The sequence below is a fragment of the Eleginops maclovinus genome, chromosome 21 (genome assembly GCF_036324505.1).
Source record: "Eleginops maclovinus isolate JMC-PN-2008 ecotype Puerto Natales chromosome 21, JC_Emac_rtc_rv5, whole genome shotgun sequence".
NCBI lineage: Eukaryota > Metazoa > Chordata > Actinopteri > Perciformes > Eleginopidae > Eleginops > Eleginops maclovinus.
The window spans coordinates 11,888,373-11,907,581 of NC_086369.1; the positions used below are offsets into that span (position 1 = coordinate 11,888,373).

At 42.1% G+C, this 19,209-nt stretch overlaps 1 protein-coding gene across 1 annotated transcript in view; it reads left to right on the forward strand.

The window, feature by feature from the left end:
* Window positions 1-19,209, forward strand: part of adarb2 (adenosine deaminase RNA specific B2 (inactive)) — a 135,002-nt gene that overhangs the window by 98,839 nt on the left and 16,954 nt on the right. Inside the window, exon 4 of the mRNA XM_063912288.1 lies at window positions 11,942-12,056. Coding sequence (XP_063768358.1) covers window positions 11,942-12,056 — 115 coding nt within the window. The remainder of the gene's footprint in view (window positions 1-11,941; window positions 12,057-19,209) is intronic.

Below are 19,209 nucleotides of genomic sequence, written 5' to 3' on the forward strand. Positions count from 1 at the left end.
TGATGGAGAAATGAAACACCCCGGTTGTTGACAAGACACATATAGGTCGACAAGGAGTGTCTTATGCACATAAGAAGCTGAACCAAAGTCCACTCAAAACAGGCCAGCGTGTTACGTAACAGGTTCACATGCAATATAGAGGTATATAACAGTATAGGATATGACGGTGAAATGGAAAAATATAACTCGCTGTAATTCTTAACATTTCAGCTCAGATCGATTTGGCAACACCACGGTTACTGTGGTAACAGCAAGCATAGTTTGAAGCTTCAATCTAACTGTCCACCCCTTCCTCTTCTATTGCTCTGTGTAATATTTAAAACCCATCCACTGCTAAAAACCTGCAAGAAAATAACAGTGTTTTGTTTTGCAGATGCATAATGATTCAATAACTTCTGTTCCTGCGACTGCTTCACAATATTTCCAGGTCGGATGCTATTAATGGGATTTAGCAATGTTAGCGTTAGCAGTAACTTAATCCAGCTCGGATCTGAGATAATATCAATGAGATACAAACAGCATTACTGGATTTCACACTTCCCGTTTCTTGTTTGACTCTCGTACGTTGCTACACAATTTGACTCCACTTCAAATGCAAAGATAATCGCAGAATTTATAAAAATAATAAAGGTCTATACGGTAATGTTAAACTAAATAACCCATTTGCATACCTAAAAGTAATAGTTTAACTACAGTACATTAGGATTCGTTTTGGAGCTGCAGGGTTTTAACAGATTAGATCTTCCTCTCATGCGTTATTCGTTGAGGTTTAATCTTCTGTGTCATTTTAACCGCAGTTTTTTTTTCTTCTTAGTGCTGTGTGAAATTTCAGCGTTGAGCATTGTGACATGCTGAATTACCTCTTGTCATTTTACTGAATCTCCCATCCTTTCGGCCATAATCAGGTGGCACTCCTTCAGTTATGCATGAGCGAACACACACATACCTATACAGTGTGCATGGGCTGCGCTCTCATCCATAGGCTTGTATGTATGCACAACCCTCTTCTCCTTTTGTCCCTTTCTTCCACTTGCTTTCTCTCCGTTTTCTACAACAACCCTAATGTCAAGCATCTTCCGCTCTGATAGAAACACTTTTACAGCTTTGGCTTGTCTAGATGTGGCAGCTACTTCACACAAGAGCTGACATTCAGCACCTTCTCTCAGTACTGTTATTGAAGCGCTTAAGGACGATGCGTCCACAGATTGTGGAGGTGGCGAGACGATGATCTCCCTTTCTTAAGGTGAACCACTCAATTGTTTCTTTTTCTGACATTATCCACCTCATTCTCACACATAACTGAAGGAAAAAAGAAAGAAAACAGCTTGTTAAATATCCTGTACAATGCTTAATAGCTTGACACACATTTATTTTAAAAGTCTGACAGCAGTGAGCAGGGGTGCTGTTCAAAAGGACTTTAAAGTACAAACTGAAGGCACATACACACACGATAGGTTCAGACCTTCAGTGTTCTTTGCCTTTCTTTTACGATATTGACTCTCCTTTCAGTCTATTGTCATGCCTCTCCTGCTCTCTCTGCTGGCCTGCTGCAGGAGCTTATGAAGTATGCGTGTGCACTTGAAAGGTTCGGCGGAAAGGAAAAGAAAAAGGTGACAAAAGAAGCCATGTGCATTAGTTACAGTCTCTCTGGCGTCGTGCTTACTCTGCAAACGCCACGTGATGGATTTTTAGTAAATGTTAAAAGAGCAGGGGCCGCAGACTGATTTCTTTGGCACGCTCAAAAGCCTTTCTCACGCGGTTATTTGCATTCATTTCATCCGCGGGCTGTGTAGTGCATATTATATTGTGTCGCGCCGGCTGTGTGTGTGTGTGTGCGCAGCGGTTGGCGGTGAGAGGGATCGGGCTCTGTTTAAGCCTCTTCTGTCAGAAGATGTTTGCTAATATCCTCATTCATCAGAGCTGTTTTCTCCTGAGGGCATGTGTAAACTTATAGCAACTGTCTGTCGGATCAACACATCACAGATTTTTGAGAAAGCCTCATATTGCCAGCTGAAAACATTTGGTGAAATAGGTGATGTGATTTCACATAACAGTGATCATATAATCTCACACTGGCTCGCAGTGAATCTAGCTGTAAAATATAATTAAACACATTGGGGTTTTTTTCCGGAGCTGATGATACTGTGGAAGTAGCTCAGGAGTGTGCCATCTCACTTCATCTCTGTTTCAAGTTGCACATGTGCAGTATGGATTTGGATATTGTGAAAAAGGCATTGAGTAAAGATAAAGTTGGTAGAGCAAGCAAACATTTAAATGATCCTGGAGTTGGTTTGGTAGCATTAGAGAATATGGGCACAACTCCAGATTTACTTCAATAAAGACAAAACTTGGCAGTTAACTAACAATTGAAAACCACAATGCCTAAACCAGGGTCAGGATTCAAAGCAGTTAATCTAAGCGATTAACACAACTTAAATCTAAATAAGAATTTATACAATCTCATATTTTATAACATTTTGCCTCCATGACTACAGGCGCACACCAAAGGGCCGTTAGCTCAAGATTAGGTTACCTGTCCCAACCGCCTCCATTATTCTTACCATTCTCCCGCATGTCATTGAGGCGCCGCAAACAAACACAACATTGGCATTTTCCCGTGATCCCTCGTTGACTGTTAGAAATTCAAAAAGAGCACCCAGGGCTATGAATCAAATGTCAGCCATGACGCTGTGGTGGAACCGTATCAATATCTGATGATGTATGGCTGGCTGTAGGGCCTTTTGGCCACAGCCGCACCCACAGACATGACACGGAGTCCGCTCCACACTTACTCACCAGCGGAGGGAAGGCCGCTGGATAAATGACCCCTTCACAAGCAAATGGACTCACCACGCTGCGAAAACATCCAACTGAAAACGTCCAAAAGATTCAGTACTCATTTCTCTTGGAGACACATATGTCAGCCAGGAGATTTAAGATACTGTGATGAATTATTTCCCACTGTTATTTTGAAAACAACTGTAAGGTAAACTTCAGTCTGTATTGTGAGTGTATCACATTGAGTTTGGCATCATTAGTGACTTTGGTCTGGTATTAGCAGCACATTGTTCCCTTGACAGTACAATATGTTACAGCCATTGCTTGACAAACACAGGAAAGCATCTGAAAGCACCAGTGTTTCCCCTCGTCTACGTCTCTAATCTCTGCGCTGAGAGGGAAACGGCGTTTGGCAACAGACGTTCCTAGGAAGCGTTCAAAGGTTGGCGGCAGGGTTTTCGGAAGTCTCGCTGATTGCCAGGGTCGGGCCCGCCAAAAGGGCCATGCCGGTATCTCAAGAGCAGCAGAGATGGAGGCGCGGCCGCCTCTTCTGGGCGGAGGCCGTCACAATCGGCCAACCTTTAGAGGGAGCAATCGCATCGCTCCAAAGGAGCCATTTGAATGGCACGCTCTCTCATGGCATAAAAGGTGATGCTAGATCCTGCCGTCCTCAGAAATGTTTCAAAACCCTTCGCCGTAGCGTAAATATAGTACGTATGTTTATTTTATCCCACATGCATAACTTCAAAAACCCTGCTTGTGCTTTGTTTACTGGATATAAAACCTGCCTTAAGTAGCTGCTGCACATTTTTCTAAGTACTGATTCATGCAAGGGAAACTGAAGCAAACAGATCAGATCTTATCAGCAATAAACATCGTAAAGTAATCAACCCAGAAGTGAGTCACAGAGGAAATCCCCCAGTATTCATAACTGTTGACTATTTACTGTGAATCTTTTTGCCGTTTATTAGCACTTAGTGGGAAGCTTGTCTCTTTTAAAGTTGCTAACACATCTCTTTAATATCATGACGAGGCTTGAATCATTACTGATGTGCAGGACTTTCATACGTCCCTGTGTGATATTTGTTTCTAACATTTCTCCCCTGAACGATACTCACAGCACAGGTTCCCCTCTCCATCACTTTACTCTCTCTCGCTCTCTTCGCTGAATCATGTGCAGATTAATGGGAGGTGTGTGAACAGCCCTCAGGGGCCTCTGGAGTGGCCTCCTCCTCCTCCTCCTACATCCTCCCTTAGTCAACTACATACTGTAGATGATAGACTTGTTAAATCCTCCTCGCTGACCCCCTCATTTTCTACCGTGTCTCCATCCCTACTCTTTTTTTTTTTTTCAGCGCCTGGCTGTTCCTCCCCTCTCCCTCTCTCCATCTAACCTCTTTCTCTCCATCTCTCTCGGGGGTAGGTCATGTTATCTTTTCGCAGGAGTCCCTCTACCGGCCCTTGGTGCATAATATATAAAGCCGCTGGTGTGTGTTTTACACTGTGCCTGACATTATTAAGTCGTTTCAGGCATATCGCTGCTTTTATCTGCACCACGGAGGTTAATCAGAGGGGATTTACACCGAAACGACTCAGATGCTCTCCACTCGCTGTCACCCTTTTTTTTTTCTCCTCTTGCTCTCTGACATCTCCTGTGCTCTGTGCATATTTTACAGACAGAATCAGGAATAGGATGTTTGTCACTTTTAAATATCCAACTGTCAAGTAAAGCCGAAAAAGCGTAGTATACCTAGAAGTATAGCGCAGCCTTGTACTTACTCATCACACCATTGATAATGTGTGTAGTGGCTTTTGGAACAGTAAAACATAACGCAAGATAATTGCATTTCTCATTTCTAAGGGAATGCTCAAGGAATTGTTGCTTAATGTAATTTAATTAAACACTACATGTTTGAACAGGGTGTCAAATGTCAGACAGCAGTATTATAACACATTTTATTATGTTTATGAATCCTTTGTTATATTTTGATGATCATACTTTTACTCAATTGGATTATAAATGCAGGATTTATTTGCATGTGAGTATTATTTTTACGGTTGCATACGTTGCCTACTAAAGAATAGGATCTAAATACTTCTGTTTGCTGTACAGAAGTCTAATTTCTGACACTCCATACTCAAATGCAGCCAGATCGGTGACGGCTAAGTGGAAAAACACTGCAGATACACACCACAGAGGTAAACCACATGGAAAACCATGCGGGGGGGGGTTGGTGAAGGGTATCTGCAGACCTGGCAAGCATGGTCTGCAGGTTACATCCACACCAAACATGGGCATGGGCCAGGCCCTGATAGCTTTGATGTTTTCATAACAGGCGGTGCTTGTTTGATCAGATGAAGAGAATTTAGACTGATAATGAGTTTTAGAGTCAGTCGCGCATAACATCTGCGGTTGGTGGTTATGATTCAGTGGCTCGGTTCGTTTTGGCTTAAACATTCGGGATTCATTTTCCAATTTAATGTTTGGATTTAGGCTTAAGAGCGTTTGTGGCTTTCAGCAGATGTGACCAATCAGAGGACATATGAAGTTAGCTGTGACCAAAGTTTCTGTTTCACAATTTTGTTTTAGTTGTGTAAGATTTTGTTTGAATTGTGTTTCAAAATGTCTCATTGTTTTTTGCCAAAATGTCAAGATACTCAGTGACAATTTGTATTTCAAGATATTTAAAGACCACTGCAAAATTGTGGACATTTAATATCTCATTTGGTTTGAAATTCTCCGTTAAGCATCTCCTATAATTGATTTACGGTATTTAATTATAAGCATCTTGATAACAAAATGATCAATGTCCCCCACATAAAGATAATGTGGGTACATGAAAGTCCGCACCAAAATTTGTTTCAATGTAGTTAAAAATATGTGAATGTTTCGACTTGCAGGTCAAAGGAAAAGTCAAGGGATTGCCGAAGTCAGCAAACTTCATCCTCTGGGGAGCAGGAATGTCTGCAAAAGATTTCACAGACATAATTAAAAAGTTGATGAGATATCCTAGTCTTGAGCAGACCCACTGATAGAGCTACGCTGCTAGCATGGCTACAAACCTTATTCTATATCGCAAGCTGCATGTGGTCTAGATTTTACAGTTAGGAGGAACTGGGCCATGGGGATTGATTATGGTCCCAAGTGGAGAATAGGATGGAAATAACGATCCGCTTCTATGTTTAGCATCATCACCGGGAAGTAGTGTCCTTGGTTTATAGTCAGGGCTATCATTCTTGTGGTAGCTCATCCATGACTATGATCCTTACCACATACACCAGGCCCTGTCATCTTGGTTTCAACCTTTTCAAGCCTAATGAGGAATTCCCGCTTGAGCTCTGCTTTGCTGTTGCAAACCTGTGGTGCAACGTCCCATATCAGCTGCAACGGGGGGAAAAGCTAGGACGATCTGTGGCAAAGACAGATCAATTGCTCCCTCTCTCTTGCGCTCCTTTATCTGTCTTTGTTTTTTTTGCTCACTGACATCAAGCATGAGCTTTGAAAAGGAAAGACCTTTCCTTATGACGACGGCACAGTGCTGCCCAGGTGCCTGATCTGACTGACAAGACCCCGCTGTTCAGGCAAAGCGTTTGACACACACACACACACTGAGAGAAATCTGTTCAGCGGGCTGCAGGGCCATCTGGCCATCACACGGGAAAAGGTTGGATATAGTTAGAGGCGAGGTGCTGGATTGTTTCACAGCACTCTAAAATGTTCAACTTCTCTGGACTGAACTTTGTCATCACACGGCACAACGCCATCACTTTCCGTCAATAAAATAACAGAGCAACCTCTAAAAGAGAAGTACAAGCATCGCTACATCTTGTTTCGTTTTTCCTCTTGGGATTCTGATCTGGAGGACAGAGAGAAGAAGCTGAAGATTCATGACTGAGAGTGATACTGCGTGTCATATGGAGAACAAACAGAGGGAAATCTGTCTCGCCGCAAGGAGTCTGGCTTTTTGAGAATCTAAAAAGCCCCCAGAGGCAACGCTTCCACTAAATGAATAGATATCCATTTTCAAAAGGCTCGTGCTTGGCGGCAGGCGGGGAAGGGTGGTGGTGGGGTACGGGGGGGGAGATATCCAGGCAGAGGGCAGACACTATTAAAACTCGGGAGAATGAATTGTTAAATACCTCTATAAAGAAATATAAGACATGGCCTCGTTTTATGCTGCCTGGGCCGCTCTGCAGGCGGGCGATAAGGCGGTGAGCATGGTGGCATGTGTGTGTTTTCCTGAGGGCGGGGTGAAATCAAGACCATATCCATCCCCATGCCACTCTAACATGAGCAGTGTTGTTCATAAACACACACATTAAACATGGCCGCCTCACATCACACTCCCATGTTTCACCAAATTAAACTGAAGCATATGGGGAACGTTATGGAGGGCCCTAAACTGGAATCACGAATGAATCTCTAGTCATCATTTCCCTTAGGGGCCTTAGTGCTGAACAATAAATTAAACAATTGAGCCTTTCCTCACAACACACACACACACTCACGCCATCACCACTACCAGCATGCAAAGACTTCTGGGTCAGGCCGCAGCAGAGAAAACTCCCCCCTTGACATTTTGTGTTTCTGGCACAATATTGACTTCAGAGGAAAGGCAGCAGGAGGATTGTGGGTGACATTCCACATTACCTTGGAGATATATGCTGAACGGTTTACGTGCACAAACAGTTGGGGAGTAGGAGAGAGGGAAGGTGAGGTGAGGTGAGGGGGGAGGGATGTAATGAACCGATAAAAAAAAGAAATGGACTGATGAGCAGAATAGGCCAGGAACACATTTAGAAATCCCAGCTTTTTGTTTCGTTTCGTTTGACTTCAAGCTGCTTTAAAGGGGCCTTCTAAATCTGGCAGAGCTAGTGTTATGGCTGCCGGATTTTTGCACCCCGTCACTCATTCCCCACCAGTTTTTCGATAGCAATTAACCGTGACTAAATCGTGACTATACAGGCAACTACGCACTCCTCCCCCTTTTAACTTTAAGCTTGTTTTTTGCAGCTCGAGACTTCACTAACTTGTTCCAGGCTTAGCACTCATAGCATCTTATTTAGCCCCAGCAGGCACTTTAAAAATGAAAACTGTACAGTAATACAGTTCAGCACATAACAGCAGGGATACACAGTTAGCTATTAAGTTGCTGGTGTTGAAAAGCATTTAGTAGCTAAATAGCCAGATACTTTCCTCAACTGTTTTTTCAGACAAAAAGCACTTTGCTAAACGGAGCGTAAATATAGGACCTACATTCTTCAGGTGGCCAGACATTTGACTCCAAATGCTATGCTATAATGGCCTTGATTTCAGCATTTGTTTAAGGCTGTAATTTGACACTTTTATTCTCTTAACAGTGAATTGTAAGGTGCTTTCAAATAAAATGCTAACCATATTTTGCCTCGATGAAAATTGAGCAGTACAAATGTTTTAGCTGTCCTTGTTTTTTTCTCCACCAAGAATTCAGTGGGAAGGAGAATGATGGGTAATTTCAGTGTAGTTTTTTTGTGGAATTACCTCGTCAGGTTTGTGTTTTGGAAAGGCAGATATCTTTGTTTACAATTACTTTAATTTGATTTCAACCTCTGTTGGCTGGTTCTTGGTTGATTTTTAGACGGCATTACACTTTTGTCTGACTTCAAATGGCAATCTGCCTCGGATGCATGAAATGACAAAGAGTAAACGGGGTCATTGGGCAGTGGATCATGTTTTACTTCTTTATTCAAGCTCATTTGTGTATTGCTGCAATAAATCTCATCCGTTGCGGCTGTAGTTACTGCTGCTACTTGTTTTCTCCACCCTGAGGAGACCCAGAGGAACTGCTTAGTAAATTGGTCAGAACTAATGCAGGCGAGAGGCACCAGGTGGGGTGAGTAACACAACAGCTGGTTTCTTCTCCAACCAGTTCCTGTATTCCCAGGGGAGCCTACATCAGTATCCCGAAACAGATTTTGAAAAACAAATTCCAAAATGTAGCTATATAGAGCGACGTTGATGCTCATCCATGAAGAAGCTTCCTCTCGCTGTGCGGCAGCTCGCCCCGATGTTCTGTCTGACTGAGGAGCGAGATCCTTGGCCCCATTTTTATGCCACATTAGGCCCACACTGAAGGTGGCACTCAATGTCCCCCGCTGAGGAAAGCGATGTGTGTGTCAAGAGAAATGATAGGGGACAACACGAGGAATGACAGAACAGGCAGAACTACGTGTTTAGATTCAAGCTGATAGAAACCAGGAAGGAGTGTTTTCGTTAAGTGAACCACCGCTGTAGATCACAGTCTATTTTCTTTTGTGTCAGTTGATGTATATTATGTTGTTTCCCCACTCCCAGGATGAGGAAATTATTGGCTTTGACATCACTGCCCCCTATCACGTATCAGCATGATAGGGGGGAGAAACCGGGCAACAGGGACGCTAAGGGAGGAATAAAAGGCAAGACCTGAAGAGTCATACTTAAAAAAAAGAAGAGGCATTGACAAAGAAAGATGAAAGAGAAGAGGGAGAACAAAAGGGGGAGGAAACAGGGTGGAGGCACATAAAGCCGGGCCACATGCCAGGGTCTATTCCACCTTTGCTCTGCAGGCCTTTCTGAGCTGCCACCTTCTCTCACCTCTGTAATGTCATCAATGAAAAGGCCTTTAGGAGGGATGGAGGACTTGACTCGGGGTTCAGACTGTGACCGACGCTGCCAAGCCGGGCTGGAATCTGTTAGAATTAATTGGATGTCACTTCCAGGTACAGGGAACAAGTCAGGGGGCGGGGGCGGGGTTCAGATTTGTGTAAGAGGCGCTTCTATAGAACCAGCAAATACCACATTAGGGCTGATCCGTATTTCAAAACAAGTGGTTTTTTTCTACCTTAATGAAAGCCTTGACTATCGGGGGGGAGGGATATTTTAGTCAATAGGATTAAAAATATATAATTCATTGATTTTTGCCAGCAACTTTGGTGATAGTGTCCAACTGTTCAATGACCCAACATCAAATACATTTACCTCGTGGCTGCATCCAAGGATTATTCTAATTATTGGTCATTATTTCTCAATCAAATGTACCTTAGCTTGCGCCATCAACAGTCGAAAACCCAAGGATATATGTTTCGAACTGTATTCAAACTAAAAGCATGGCAAAGCAAATATTTTATACATATTTGCTTGATAAACAATTGCTCTTACTTAAAAGTACTAATTACTTTTGTTTACCCCTTTCTGAAAACTAGGACCAACTTTTTCGAAAAATACTTAAAATACTCAAAAAAAGTAAAGATAATTAACACTAGCGTTGAAGAGTCCATATGCGGTAGGTTGCACAACAACCTTTTGCTCATGAAAGTAAATAACTAAAAATATTTCAGATTAGGTCTTTAGAATAGCCTGTATTTCAACCTTTGTATATAGTCCCTGACCTTTTGCAAAGGGGGAATAGCTTGGTAATATATATTGACTTCTTAGTCCTTGGTCACACTGAATTGGAATCCAGCCGCTCTGGTCATTTTGTCCCTGTCACCGCAACATGAGCTGCGCTGACTGAGGGCTTGACAAACAGGGTCTTTGACTGGATTGATTATTCAAGCATAAAGTAAACAACAACAACTTTCCCCTCTTCCTGTCGGTCTTGCCTGTTGTTAAAGGGACGTACACTCATCTCAGAAGCGACCTGTCATGCGACCGTTATAGAGCTTGATGAGGGGTCGTGACAAACTCTTGAGTCGAATAGCTAAAAAGTTATCCACTCTTGACTTTTCTCCCATTTCTTTTCTGTTCCAACCCCCCCGAAAAGCTTCAGGCTGACATAATCAGCAGTATGTGTGTGCATTCACATGGACACAAACACCACAAGCTGTGAGCTCTCGTACCATCAGTCCTCACTGTGAGAGTATTTCACAGCCCTGACGAGGGCCGTAATGAGCAATATGCTCACTAATTCAGTCACCCCTACAGATTTTCATCCTTAATCTCTCTCCTTCTCGCTTACTCTCTGCGTTTGTCACCGTGGCATCTGTTGATGTCCTTTTAGCTACCGGGGACTCGATCTGTCCAAAAGGGCCCACTATGCTGCCAATTTGTTGCCATCTCCCGGTGATCCATTTCTGCTACGGTTAGCGTGAAGGCCGCTCTGATGCTAAGCCCAGAACTACCACCGGAGGAAAACGCATTAACAGTTTGAGGAAAGTGGTTGATGTGATCTATATGTCTTTTAGAACCGATGGTTGGACAGATGTGTAGTGAAGGAATCAAGAAATCCAAATCAGTTTGCATTTTATGATGTGTCACAATGGGTCAAGTTGCGAGTGAATCCTCCAGGTTGTTGCTTTGCACTAATAGCGACTCCCAATGGCAGACTTTGACTAACATCACTCCACAATAAAGGGATTACATGAATATCCCACCTCAAATACTTCCTACCCTGATATTGGCTCAATTGTATTTTAATGTGTAATAGCAATATGTGTGTGTTTTGTTGGCATTTGGGCAGCTAGCTTTATTCTTGCTGTTGGTCACAATTTGGACAATCTATCAAAAACAAAAGGCAACAGCATATGTCATTGATTTACAAAATGTAAAAAGGAAAAGAAACAAGAGACTGCATGTTTCTGTAAAATATAAAAAGTGTAAAACTTTTTTTTTTTAAATACTGTAAAGAGGAAGAAAGAAAAGAAAAAGCCAAAAGAAATAAAATAGGGAAAGAAGAAATGAAAAGGAATGGGCGGAGAGGGAGGTCTGTTTGGATAAGGATCTATTTCGGGAGACTTGCAGGATATGTTTGGCTTTGCTCATATTAACACACCTACACACTCCCTAATACACATTTATGTTAACCTAGCTACATGCTGACATTTACAGTTATATTTGAGTTTGAGAATCCAAGAACTGTTGAACATATTTGTTTTTTTTATTTGTCTTTTGCTTATTGTTACTATTATAACCATGCTATTAAAACTCAAATAGTTCTTAACTATGGTAGTGTTAGAAAAGTTACTATGATGAATGTGCAGAATACTGCATGTACTCATAGCTAACAGCTAAGTCAACCCTGTGGCAATCTGAAAACAAAACACTGTATTAACAGATAAGGGAAGTGGAATATTCTACAGTAAAATGAAACCTGTGACTCCATACAGTGTGTCGAGTAAAAATGAACTGGGCCTTTGTGTTTTTCAGGACTTTGCCGATTCAATATTCCACTTGGTGAGGGAGAAGTACCGGTCCCTGGTGGGCAGCTGCAGTCCTGCGCACGCTCGCCACAAATCCCTGGCAGGCATCGTAATGACCCGAGGTATGGCAAAATTTCATTGACTTTTATATATCACTTTGAATTATTGAAGTGTTGCAATATAGGCAGCGCGAATAAGGGGAGGTAAAAAGATAGAAATGGGAATTCTAGATTGAGAGAGAAATGATAAACTGAGGAAGGGCCACTCCATGCTGTACCTTGCGTTCGTCCAGGAGAATATACCCTCTGATGAATTATTGACTATTCAGAGTCTCTGAGGGGAATGAGACATGGTAGTAAGTGTCAGTCATCCCTCCTGCATGTTGGACTCACTGTGCTCAGGCAGCTTTGACAAGACTTCCAGAAGCCACAGTGGAAACCTTAACTAGATCATCGTAAAACTTGATCTGAAACCCGACCGAGTGAAACGCTGAAGGAACAGTGCAGCATGACACAATGAGTAATTACTCTGCATTTATCTTTCATGTGTGCTGTTTGTTGCACATTACATCATCCACAGATGCACACATCAACACACGCAGATCCAAGCAGAATAGAAGCATTAAACCCTGGAAATGTCTGGCATGAAATGTTCATGGAACAAGCTGTCATGTTCTTCTCAATCTGCTGCTTGTGAGCGTTTGAAGTTAGCATTATTTTTTTTGTTGCATTTTAGCAGTTTTTGGCTAGAGCTACTAGCCAAGAAATAAGGTAAAATCTTGCCGGTGTATGTACCAGATGTGTTCACGCTGCAGAATGCCATTTAAATTAGCACATTTTGGTTGTGCAATTTGCTTGTTTAGAAGAAAACATCAGTTTGTGCCGTCATGAAAAAAAAAAATGCATTCCGGTCTCCACTCATTTAAGTCTAATAAATGATCATATAATAACAGAAAGGCTATTCATGATGCATACAAACAATCCCTGAACTATGCTAGCTACCAGACCAACAGCAGAAATGAAAGCTTACCCTTCCAAACATTTGGCACATTCCAAAATACGAGTGGAAAATAATCTGCCCTGTGGTTCGGATACAAACCAACATGCAATGAGTTATTCCTCGGACTATGCTGCACCGTTCTACCAAGTCTGATGAAAATGTGAATAGTAATTTAACCTAATCCTGCCGACAAACCGATTAAAATATAAACAAACAAAACCAAAAACATTAAACCTGAGACATTTGGGAACACACTAATGTACACAGGGAAAGCAGCCAGGTAAGGCAGGAAACGGATATAGTCTGATTTTACAAAATATGGGTAATTTTTGTATATGCTAAAATATCCAGGAGTGCACACATGCATTATTAGATAAGGGCAAAATATGTGAAAATATAATTCTGAATAAACTTTGCAGGAGTTTAACAGTACTCTACAGACCAGAAGGAAGATCCTCTGAAAGGTCCTCCTAAAAATAAATCACACCATGTTTATTTAAAACGTGTTTTTATGATAATGTGAATTATCTTATTTGCAGTATCAGTCAAAATAAACACATTTAGTCTTTAATTTTCCAAATTTTGCAGCCCTAGAGCACACGCACCCACAGAAATGCCAACAGGTCTGCACATGTGGAGCCCTACCACACACAAATCCATACACGCACACAGAGGAGTGTTATCTCCCTGTGTGGCTGCAGGCTTTGTGTGTGTGTGTGGGGGGGGGGTAGCTGGGGTCAGGGAGGAGGCATTGGTATCTCTGCTGTCTTTAGAGTGCTGCAGCTCATCAGTTTAGACTTCAGTGAGACCAGCGCTCGTCCTGACCTAATCCAATCCCTCTCCTCTGCCTCCCAGTAATTGCTTCTGTTTGTTTATTAATAGCACACGTTATCTTCAGTGATCCAGACGTAGCGCTGCCAAGTATTCGCAGCGAGGCGGCAGCGGTGTGGTGGCCAACGTCCGCGCAGTCAGACACCCAACTTGACAGGAACACTAGGGAGTCCTGTTCTCTCCCCCTCCCTGTGTCTCATGCCTCTGCTTTTGCCTGGAGAATATTAATCAGGCTGTCTTTGAACTGGAGACAGACAGCGATCCCCCTCTCCACCCTTGCTGGAGTCCCACAGAGACAGTTGAGCCCAAACCTGAGTGAGATTAGCCTCGCCACCAGGCTGAGAGTTGCAACATGACCGCCAGCAAACATTGTCAAATAGTGTGGAAAATCTCATCTGAATCGATCGGGGATAGCAGTGGGTGTGAGGAGATGGTAAACAGGGTTCAGATGTGCTCAGAGACATGAAAAATCAGAATGTCCACATGGGAAAAAAGACTCCATTACTCCTTTCTTATACTTGTTTGTAAGATGGGATTTGAGGAACTTCTTTTTTCTTTTTTATTCTGCAGGGTGATGAGACTCCAAGTGGGGAAAAATACCACAGGGACTCAAAGAAAGAGACGAGAGCAAAGGGTTTCAAACAAGTTGATTACAAATGACGCTTAAGCTATGCTTCTTAGCCTGCATATCTGTTTTCAAACAGGGATTTTGCTCCACTCTTTATCTGGCTTTCCGGCTGCCACAAATTTTAGCGTTCAGTAATCGCATCCCGCTACAAAACAGCTTGCTAAGAGGCAAAAAAAAATGGCAGAGATGCGCACAGGGTGTGTTGCAGCAGAGAGAGATTTGAGAGCTTCAGCAGCTTTTCACAAAGCCACCTTAATGTGTGCAGAACAGTTGCTTGTTAAAGCTAATACACATTCAACAGGGTGCAGGCTCTTCTCTTGCCAAGTTCTTTTTTTGTACCATCTGAGCATTTACTGGTATTCAAATAACACACGTTAGTTGACGCTGACCTTAATCATCCAACGTCTAGTGACGAGAGAACCAGAGATTTATGAAGCTCGATCTAAATGGCATTCAGTATAATGGAGTCGACTTAAAGCTGACCTTGGGAGCTCAATCTGCTTTAGAAGAAATGGTTTTAATATGTGCTTTATGGTGCTTAGAGATAATTGGTGGCTAATATGGAAACAGTTCCCTTGTTTTATAAACACAGAACAGCTTTGTAGTGTCTGCCAATATTAGTTGCCTTATTAATTAAAAGATCACTGTAAAGTTCATGGTCATGTTATTCATTAGAATTTCTCCATCTGCCTCCACCAGATTCTCCTAATAATGGTTGCCAGTAAATCATTTTTAGCAATTTGTCCTCGAAAATTCATACTCTAAAGTTCTAATTATGCAAGTTTGTTATATTCAGATCATATGGTGTTCAAATATTGTATGTGTTGCATTATTATAATCCATGCATTGTCCTGTAAACACCATTTTACTGTCGGAGCGGATCATGGCTGATCTATGACGAATATTTATTTATTCAGTGTTTTATTGTATTACTGATTGACTTCTATGAGTAATATATATTTAAAAGTAGAAAGAAATAAGTGTGGACATATTAAAGGAACACATAATAAGGGGTCAGGTACTCAAACATAGAAATAACTTGAAAATCCAGGAAATATTTTTAGTATACAAAAATGAGAAACAGAAACAAGTTGTTTTCAAATGAATGCAGAAATACAGTAAAGTACATTATTTGGCATAAGACATTTTTGGTAGAACATGAATAAAGTACATTAAATCAAGTGAGTAGTATACAAGAACTTGAGTAGTTGTGCTTAGTTTCGTCCCACGTGATTTGGTCCCCCTCTCCCCTGAGGAATAGTGAGAACTTCTCTGTGGAAGACTTTCTACTGCGGATAATTAATGTCCTTATTAGCATTAATTAGCATTCATTTTGTACACGACTTGTCACAGTTTGTTACATGCCTTTAACAAACCCTAAAATGTAAATCGTCATCTTAATCAAACTGAGTTTTATCTTGCATGAAGGTTATAGCATTAGTACTGTTCGTGTCAAATTAAAGGGGCCATCCGCCACTTTTATATGTGAAGTTTAATTAACACATGAAGTCTAGTATTCAGGCTGTGAACAGAGATTTTTTAATTGTCTTATAGTATTCTCTAGCACTCAAGCTTTCCAATGTTTGAAAAAAGCAGTCTGGTGGGGAGAGGCATATTGCCAGCATGCAGACAGAGCATGTGGAGAGCCAGTGTAGTGTGGTGGAATTAATGCAACATTAAGCAGAAACACAGAAGTAATACTGCTGCAGCCGAAAGAGGGTTCCATTCAGGTGAGAAAAGAAAAACTGGTTCAGCAAATATATTTTGGTTTCAACCAGTGATGGCCAATCAATATCCCTCAGAGCAGGTGTGCAGGGCAATGTTTTTGGACAAGCAGGGGCAAAAAATACCCTGTCATCATTGTTGACCAATAATATAAAAATCCTTCCCTTTTTTAAAGCCGTAGTGTTTCGTAGATTCAAACCGTCCAAATAAAAAACCTTGCATATTATTACATTTCTGCATGTCAGTCACATGAATATCGGTGCCTTTTGCTCACACTGTTATGTTAACCCTCGTCCTACCCGACTTTTCCACTAGATGCACGAGCTGTCATCGAAATACAGAGTTAAATAAATACCTGTGCCTTTGTGACATGTGCTGTCAGAGGTGTGTTTACCTCCTCTGTCACCATAGTGAGGCAGTGTGTGCTTTGTCTTCCTGTTTAAGGCCCTTGACAGTACTGAGCAGAGTATAGTGCAGTTGCCATAGTGAGTAGTTTCAGTCTGTGATGAACATGCTTTTTGACAGGGCTGTTATCCTGGGGTGTGACATCTTTGAATCACCAGTAACAGATGTATTTGTGTGTGAAGAGCGCCCCAGGCCTTTGACTCCACTCTACCTTGTTCCTTTTGACCCTCTCTTTTTGTATTTCTGTGATGCAGCTGATTATTTCTGGTTTAAAAACAGCACTCTGCCTGTGGGGCTCTCTATCTACACCTCTCTTCGTCTCTCTCTCATTCGTCTATCCTCCTCCTCTCCTCACTCCCGCAAACTGAAGGCAACCTCAGTGCCAATTTCATGGCAGGGTAGTGAGCAGCGCGGCAGAAATTATCCACTGCAAAATTGATCTAAACAATCGAGAAGTGGAACGGCAAGGAAAAGCAAGAGAATGAAACTGTTTGAGTCTGTTACCTTTTAGAACTGGCTTTATCACCGACAAGGAATTTGGGCGCAATGCTTACAGAGAATGCCAACAGGATAGATGTTTTCTAGCGCAGTACCATAAGTGTAACCTTAATGTACTGTTCCCCACTGAGTGATAGTTAAACGAAAGGTAGTAGAAGATATGTCACAAGAGGAATAGTCAACATAAACTAGTATTATACTGACAATGAGACTGAAATACAGACACAGGACACAAGGTAAAGTCTAACTAACAAACTAAGTGTTCACACACAAGAGGTCAGTACAAACCCAGCTAGGAAACTCTGCAGAGAGAAGGAAACATCAGTAACCAAAAAAACAAAGCTAAATAAACAAAAAGGTAGAAACTATGAAATTGTTGGACAGCAATGAAGAATGGACAAAGACAAAGGAGTATATAATCTAGGTTTTGCTGATTTAAAAACCAGGGGCTGGTCAGTTATTACAGCCAGTTCAGATAATCAAGGTGGGAGACACACAAGAGATGTTGTTCCTTCAAAGTAAAACAGGAAATACAATATGGCGCAGACAGCGACCGATTACTCACAACTTTGCCATATCAGATGAGAAGGTAGCGGTATGTCAGAGTTGCGTTTGTGTGCTTGTTTCTGCTGGCTCTAAATACACATATACGTTTCTGCAGGTTTTCTCTTTAGAAATGAGAGAAATTATTCCAGCCTTCTAGCAAAGAAAGAACAAAAGGTTACTCGACTGTAAAGTTTACTTGCTATTGAGATCCAAATACATTAGTTTTAAACATATTCGTTTTTAAGACTAAATTTGTATGAAGATTTCTGCTGAAGTTTCTGGAGTTAAAGTTGTACCACCCTCCTCTTTTCTCTTTTCCCTAAACTGCCCACACACACACACACACTGCACACTCACTACTCCCTCCCATAACTTTTTCCTCCCTTGCCCTCCTTCCCATTCCTCATCAGTGGAGGTGTCAGGACTCTAACCGCCGCAGTGCCATCTGGGCCGAGGCTGATAAAAGCTCATGTGCCCGTCCGGCGATGCCTGCAGGTCTGCCAGAAGCCAGTGAAGCCTGACTTTCAGAGGCGATGAGAGAGATTTGTGGCAGCCAAGGAAGGAATGGCATGCCGTTAACGTGCTGATCCAGCCTCCCCCCCCCTGCACCACCTCTGTCTATCTGTCAGTCAGTGGGGCTCTCACATGGCCCTGCACTGGCCTGAATCCTCACTGAGAAAAGTATCTTTTTCTCAAAGGAAAACCAACATGAGACAGGATGACTCTGTTATCGCTGATCTCTCTCATAGCGGTTACTTCATGTCTCTCATTGAGAATATTGCTACAGTGACCTATGCTGAAGCTTTTATCATGCTGTCCAGACAGAATTAAATTAGACCATAGACTGAATGAAAGAGGTGGACGTCGGCACCGTTTTGGTTTGTCGTTTTTACATGCTACAATTACCTTGGGAGGGTTAAAGTTGTAAGACAAAAACTCCCTTAAGCACAACCCAATTTATCTTCTATTGTACTCCAAAATGAACATCAAATAGTATTGAAGAAGGTTACCCAATTCCAAAGGGTCCATGGTATTTAAAGAAAATGTGTTTTGTGCAGGAAAGCCTCCAGAGTGGCCCTCTGCCTCCATGTCTACACAGGTGGAGGAAGTATCAGGTCTGTGGCTCTTTACTGTGTTTGCTAGGCCTTCGTAAAGGGCTTACTTCATTTGATGTTATTTGCATCACAGTATACGCACACGGGACAATTCAATTCTTCTCAAAATGAACTCAGGCAGAAGAAAGACCACTTATTTGGATCTTTAAGGCCACATGTGTTTATATGTAGCTCTCAGCACAGTCAGAAGGGTCTCCTTAATTTGCTGGTTCTACACTCGGCCCTCTCCATTGTGCAGCTGAATGTGAAGAGGTGAACTTAATGAATGAGAATGCGGGGTGCCAGCTCAGTTTATAGGCGGAGGGTCTCTTGCCTCCCTCTTTTTGGATGCAGCTAATCCTGGCTGGTGCTGTGTGATAGGAGCTTCTGCAGACATGCTGACTCGGAGAACTGTGGTTCTGAAAATAACCCAAAATTGTTGGTCAGAATGACCTCTGTTCTCCTCTTATGTCATATTTATCATTTCACTATGTGAGCTAATGGAACAGTTTGGTTGTGTATGACCAACTTCTGTCTCAGGTTGTTTTT